General features: G+C 36.6%; 1 protein-coding gene across 1 annotated transcript in view; it reads left to right on the top strand.

The window, feature by feature from the left end:
* Positions 1–7,493, top strand: part of LOC101627322 (leucine-rich repeat-containing protein 9) — a 94,046-nt gene that overhangs the window by 34,282 nt on the left and 52,271 nt on the right. The window contains exons 15-17 of the mRNA XM_012724401.1: positions 1,017–1,226; positions 3,144–3,263; positions 6,607–6,798. Coding sequence (XP_012579855.1) covers positions 1,017–1,226; positions 3,144–3,263; positions 6,607–6,798 — 522 coding nt within the window. The remainder of the gene's footprint in view (positions 1–1,016; positions 1,227–3,143; positions 3,264–6,606; positions 6,799–7,493) is intronic.

Below are 7,493 nucleotides of genomic sequence, written 5' to 3'. Positions count from 1 at the left end.
TATATTTAAAGATTTATTTATTTGTACATACAGAACTGGGGTACAGGCCAGAGGCTCAGGGGTGGCGAGAGGTTTCACCAGAGACAGAGTGAGGAGCACAACAGGCAGATCGATGAAGTACACTGCTGAGGGGAGCAGTGGATGGGTCAGGAGAGGTCTGCCGCGCCATGTGGTCACCTCCGGGGCAGGCGGGACTCGAACTCATGAGGAAGTGGCTTTAGCTTCTCAGTGCTGTGCTTTAACCCACTGCGCCACAAGGGAAGTCCACTCACTCATATTTTATACCTCTATTTCTCAGCTTTATGTTTTTGAAGATGTTCCCATTATTTACTTCTGTATTATATCTGATTTGATATCATATCCATTTGGTTTCTCAAAACATTTATTGAATAATTTTTTAATAAATTTTACTTCACTAGTTTTTTTATTTGATCTTTGATTATTTATTCTACTTTTTCTATGAAAACATTTTTTTAAGTTATAGCTGTTTCATTCCCCCAGATTTTAAAATAAACCAATCTAGTTCTGTTTGTTCACAGTATTCACATTCATTTATCGACAGTTCTTAACATAATTACTTATTCATCTGATAACTACCTAGTACATCCTACTGATTGATTTATTCATTCTGAGCATCAAGTTTCTTTGTATTGTTCTTTATGTGGTTGTCTTCTCTATATGTTTTGGCTACAAATTACATTTCTGCTCCTATTTGTAAGTTTATACCTTTCTGAATTATGTCTCACACTTTCTATTCTTTTGTTGTTATCCTTTCCACTATTATAATAAGTGATTATCTTTTGCCAGTTTTAAGGAATTTCCAGTGGGAGCTCATGGACATACCCATTTTTAGCCCATAATTTTAATCTTCTCTGATAAATTTCCTAATGAATTTTGATCACCATAGGTATTATTATATAACACATGAACATTAATACATCTTCTCTAATTGCTTCTTTTTCAAAATGATAAACTGTACAGCAAACAAATTTTCAATATTTTTAATAATTTTTTAGGTCAAGGCTCACTCTTTATTTTCTTCATTCAACAATATTATTCTAGAAGAAAGCAAAAAAAATTCAGAAGAATCATTGTCCCAGGATTTGAAACTTGATGAAGAAGTTATACGAATGGATCCCAAGATCAAGGCCAGACCAAAACTTATTAGTTTGGATGAGAAAACAATACTTTCCCTTGCCAAGACTAACATTTACAGTCATATTGTGGTGAGTTTTATGATGAATAAAATTTGGGAACAGGAACCTTGAATTCATAATCAAAAACTAGCATATGAAGTCTAAACATATAAAACACCTATCTAATGATGCTAGGTATCATGTTGTCAAAGTGGAAAGTATGTAACACCTTTCCTTTTATGTGGCTAGATCGGTGCTATTCAATTACTAGATATGAACTATGTATATAATTATAAATTTTCTATTGACTATGTTTTAAACAGTTCTTTAAAAATTAAAAGGTAAGGTTAACTTTAATATTATATTTTATTCATTCCAATATATCCAAAACATGACCATTTCAACATGCAGTCTGCATGCTGACTTGCTAATCCAGATGGTTTCATACTGAGTCTTTAAAGTCTGCAGTTCATCTCAGTTCAGACTAGCCACATTTCAAGTGCTCAATAATGGCTTGTGGGTACCATAAAGGAGGGTTTAGATCTAAAAGTAGCCTTCTATTTTGCAATTTTTTCCCCTTCATAACAAGTAAGTTCTCTTTAAAAAACTAAGACTGAGAGATAAATTTCAAAAAAAATCCAGGATTAATAAAACAGAAAATGAAAGCTTTATAGAATTAACAGAATTCAAGTTATTTAAGTAATTTGAAGCTACATACTTTACACTGAGGCAATTCTATTAGTATGTTAAGGCTACCTCCATATCTTGACTTTTAGATCTATTTCAAATTTGCCATCATTCTGTTCAAACTACCATCATCTCTGACATAGACTAGCACCATAACCTTCCAACCAGCTCCCTCCACTCTACTGCTACACCACTGTATAGCTCCAGGAGGCATCATTCATAATACATTCTGTGCTTTTTGAGTACATTTACTATACAATGGAATATAACTCAATACAAGGTATGATGGCAGGGGCTCCTTGAACTATGTAACAGAGGCCCTTTTCTGCTTCCACTTTGAGCCTTTAACCCATTCTCTGTATTGAAGCTAGAGTATCTTTTTAAAATGTAAATCTGACTGTGTTACCTTGTCCTCCTTTATTCCTACTTGAAATTGTCAAGTGATTTTTCATTGCTTAAAAATAAAACTAAAGTCCTTATGATCCTAAGTTTTTACATGACCTGGTCCCTGGTCTACCTTTCAAGATTCTTTTTTATATTCTCCCCACTTTATCTCTCTGTGCTCGGTCTCCTTTCTGTACCCTGCTTGTAGCCAACAGAGAACCTCTGAATCTACTAGTATTTCTTTCTTTTTTTTTTTTAATAATTTTTTTTTAAGATTTATTTATTTGTGCATACAGAACTGGGGTACAGGCCAGAGGCCCAGGGGCGGTGAGAAGCTTCACCAGAGACAGAGCGGGGAGGAGAACAGGCAGATTGACGAAGTACACTGCTGAGGGGAGCAGCGGGCGGGCCAGGAGAGGTCTGCCATGCCATGTGGCCACCTCCGGGGCAGGCGGGAATCGAACTCATGCGGAAGCGGCTTTAGATTCTCAGTGCTGTGCTCTAACCCGCTGCGCCACCAGGGAGGGCCTGAATCTACTAGTATTTCTACATGGAATACACTTAGCCTTTCCCTCCTTGGAGTCCACATACAGTTTTCTGCAATCAAAATATATCTTGGCCTTCCTCTCTCTTGGTATCCTAAGTCTCTAAAGTCTTCATTGTTTGCTAGCTAGTTTGAGAAACAGATCTGTCCTATTAAATATCTTAGCAATATATATAACCATTTTCTAAAAAGATTTTCATGCCAATAATCGATAAGGTGAGAGAAAAATCAAGTAAATCAGTAACAGAGTTCAATGATGACTTTTTTATACATTTTACAATAATATTTCAATATTATTTATTAGAAATCATTAGAATTTTTCTTCTAGGCATTCAGTGTTATTTAATGTTACAGCATGTTTTATTTTGTTTTAATATTTTATTTTGCTTCAGAACCTGAATCTGCATGGAAACAGTTTGAGCAAGTTGAGAGATCTCTCCAAGTTAACGGGACTTCGAAAACTCAATATCAGCTTTAATGAATTTACTTGTTTAGATGATGTATATCACTTGGTAAGAACTGTCCTTTTGAAATTATTTAAGTAAAATTAAATTATAAATTTAGTGGGTAAGCTATTTTTGTAACTATGTCCTCAAGTACCATATTAAAATTATATAGCCCAATCAGGAATAAAAACAAATTGTTAGAGAAAAACAAATATCTAAAATAGATATAGATTCAACAAAAAACAAGCATTTTCAGACCAAATATACACTTGTAGTCACATCTGCTTTCTAGTCTCTTTTAAAAAAGATTATTAAAACTACTCCGGACTTGTTTATTAAATGCCCTTTGGGAAATGACATTTCCATTTTCTTCTGCTCTTGCTTTCCCACATTCATTTTTCCTCTTCCTGCTGAGTTCTTCTTATTCTTTATTTTCTAGTTTGCCACTTCACACCTAATATCAATTTTTCCTGTCTGTTCATTATCCACATTGTTATTCTCTTGTTCTCTGCCTTGTCCTTTCTACCTGTATGCCATATGCCTAGACATTATTTGTCTGTGTTAGCCTTTCACAGATCACAGGACAAATACCATGTAGGCATGACTTGGGCCTGACTTTTGTTTCCTTGTTATATGTCACATAACAGTAATCACCTATGTGGTTCCAAAACACCAACTCAGCACCTTGTCACCAAACTCCCAGATCACTGATGTATCTTTTCAGTATATTTCATAATTCTCAGTTCTTTATCATCTCTACCTCCTTGCAACCACATCAAAACCATTGTTTCATAACTTCTACCTTTGTGGTGGGGAGCTGTTGCCTTGTTTACTAGTCTTAGATTTTAGTATTAAATTCCCTTCCTTATTTCTTTTAGTATGCAGAGTCATTTTATTACAAGTGGGTTCCATTCTCATGTAGGATTGTTTTCCAATCCTTTACTCTGACCCTGTACTTATCTTTGGAACTCACATGCATTTCCTACAAAGAGCAGAAAGGTATATTCTATCTTTTAATCTAACCAGACACACTGTGGCTTTTAACTGGTAGGGTCAGTTTGTTCACATTTAGAGTGGTTCTTGGCATGCGTATCTGTTGATGCTATTCTGCCTGAAATGTTGAAGCTCTATCTATTCCTTTGCTCAAGTCTTTGTGTATATTCTTCTCTTTGATTTAGATATGAGAACGCCTTTCAACATTTCTTAGAGGGGGAGTCTAGAGTTTGCAAGCTCCTTCAGCTTCTGCTTGTCTTTAGAAGGCCTTAATTTCTCCCTCATATCTAAAGGAGAGCATTACAGGATAGAGTAATCTTGGCTACAGTTTTTATCCTTAAGTATTTTGATCAAGTTATTCTATTCTCTTATTGCTCACAGTGTCTATTAAGAGAAGCCTGATCAGGGTTCATTTGTAGGTTATCTTCTTCTTCCCCTAGCCTGCTTCAATGTTCTTTCATTGTCTTAAACTTTTGGAACTTTCACTATTCTGTCTTTGTGTTTAGTCTCATTATATTCAGATAAACTGGTGTTCTTTTAGCTCCCTGAAACTGTATATTTAGTTCCTTCTCAAGTTGGGGAAGTCTTCCTCTAATATTTCCTTAAATACGTTCTCTGTTCCCTTTGCCCTCTCTTTTCCTCTTTAGGGACACCCATTATTCTTCTCTTGCCTTTCCTAATGCAATTGGATATTTCTTCATGCTTTTCTTTGTATCTCTCTTCTTCCACCAGACTTTTTTGTGCATTATCATTTCCAGCTAGTAGATTTGATCTCCCTTTGAATTATTCTGTATCCACAGCTTTCTCCAGGTTTTTTAATCTCCTCTATTGACCTTTTTGCATCCTGAAACTTCATTATTTCCTTATTTAAACCTTAAATTTCAATCTCCTGGTTATTAATTTTATTTCTCGGGACATTATTCGACTGTAGGCATTTTCCTGTATTTCTTCAATCAACTTTTCTATGTTTTCTTCCATTTATTTGAATTTCTTTATCATGGTAATGTTGAATTCTATATCTGATAGGAAGGCAATGTCTTCCAAGTATTTGTGGTTGGGTTCTAGATATTTGGTCTCTCTCTATGGTGTAGAATTCCACTGTGGAGTCATTGCCCAGTGCTGTGTTCTTTCTCTTCCCCATTACTTACTTTCTGAAAATTAAGCATGTGGTACTTCCACTTTTTCAGTAACTGGCACTGTATGGCAGAGAAAATTAGTTTGCAGCTGGGTTTTCAGTGAGTAGGAACATGGTGCTAGGGGAACCACTGTTAGTGGGAGGCTATGACTGTGGTATGTTCCTGAGTCAATGCATCTGGCCCTCATTTCCAGGCTTTACACCCATGGCTCTGCAGTTTGCAGGCTAGGACCATGGGGTGACTGCAGAGCATTTCAAAGCAACTCATTATATTTTCTCAGTACTATATCTGTCTGTTCCTCAGAGGACTAGGTGTGGTGAGTGCTTGACTCTTCATATCACTTATTCTTATTTCTCTTGTGGCTAGATCCACAACACTCATCCTTGCCTTCCCCAGGCTCCAGTTTCTACCCAGCCTCCATTATGCCCTCCACTCATCCTGTATTCCCTTGAGTTGAAATTCTTCCAATTCTCTTTTGTTGCATGCAGACATCACTGTTTTCCGGTGATTATGATGTGATATACCCCAAATTGTCCCACATTGCAGGATCCCAAAAGTTCAGCGTCTACCTGGACTTCTCAAAGTATTTTCTCCTTGGAGCAATTGACTACCACCAATTCTCCAGATGAAACTTTTTAAGCCAGTCGATGAGTACAATGATATAAACTAGAAGCCTAGATATTAAGAAGTATGTGATTCCTTTTTTGTCAAAGACAGATTATTTTGTCAGTCTTTCTTTATATTCTCCATTATAAAAACAAGCACTGCCACCCTTTGTCACTGAAGGATGAAATAAAAACTGAGAGAGAATGACTTAAATAAAATACCTGTAGCTCTTTAATAGAATACATAATTTTTTAAAAGATTTATTTATTTATGCATACAGAACCAGGATACAAGCCAGAGGTGCAGGGGCAGTGAGAGGAATCACCAGAGACAGAGTGGGGAGCAGAATAGGCAGATCAATGAAATACACTGCTGAGGGGAGCAATGGGTGGGTCAGGAGAGGTCTGGTGCGCTATGTGGGTCACCTCAGAGGCTGGCAGGATCAAACTCATGCTGAAGTGGCTTTAGCTTCTGAGTGCTGTGCTTTAACCTGCTGCACCACCAGGGAGGGCCCAGAATACATAATTTTGTGTCATTATTGCAGCATAACTACTATATGGTTTTCTGTGAGGATTATGAAAAGCATATAAAGTACTTGGAGGACATAGAGAAAAAAACTGTGTAAATGCAAAACATGATCCCTTTTGCATCATTTCTATTTCTATGTGTTGCAGTATAACCTTGAATATTTGGATGCAAGCCATAACCATGTGATAACCCTTGAGGGATTTAGAGGTCTTATGAAACTGAAGTATTTAGACTTGAGCTGGAATCAACTAAAAAAATCTGGTGATGAAATAAATGTATTATGCAAACATACCACAAGTCTCCTCACTCTTGACATTCGACATAACCCATGGCAAAAGGTATGCAATAAAATTGTTTACAAAAAGAAAGCAATTATTTTAAGGCTATTTTTCTCACCACTATTCAACAACTGTATAAAATAGATAGTATTTTTGTTTCACTAGATTTCTTTTAAGTTTTTCATAAGTTGAGTTCTGTAGAGTGATATAGTGAATCAAATGTTATTAAAAGTCAAGTCTATAATTTATATCAGATTTATTTTATAACCTTTAGTAGTATGAGAATATTTTACGCTTTAAAAATGTTAGATGCCAGGCCCTCCCTGGTGGCGCAATGGGTTGAAGCACAGCACTATGAAGATATTGCAACCACTGCTGCACGATTTTGATTCCTGGCCGGGGAGGTGACTCACATAGCATGGCAGACCTCCCTGATCCACCAGCTGCTTCCCCCAGCAGTGTATTTCAGTACATTTACCTGTTTTTTGCTCCCCAATCTGTCTCTGGTGACTCCTCTCACTCCGGCACCTCTGGCCTGTACCACAATCCTGTACACATAAACAAATAAATCTTTTAAAAATATAGATAAATAGATTTTCCGGGAAGATGGCGGCAGAGTAAAGACGCCGAGATCACCGCGTCCAAGCCGGCATAGGAATTGAGGACTGAAAACAGACTATAGACTCACTTACTACAAGTTTTAACCCAAACGAAACACCCTGGACTCACTAGAAGGTAGATAACTGCGAGGGAAT

Source organism: Condylura cristata, unplaced genomic scaffold (assembly GCF_000260355.1).
Source record: "Condylura cristata isolate star-nosed mole 26May11 unplaced genomic scaffold, ConCri1.0 scaffold00013, whole genome shotgun sequence".
Lineage (NCBI taxonomy): Eukaryota > Metazoa > Chordata > Mammalia > Eulipotyphla > Talpidae > Condylura > Condylura cristata.
Note: the sequence above shows the minus strand (reverse complement) of the source record. Positions and strands in the feature narration are given on the sequence as shown.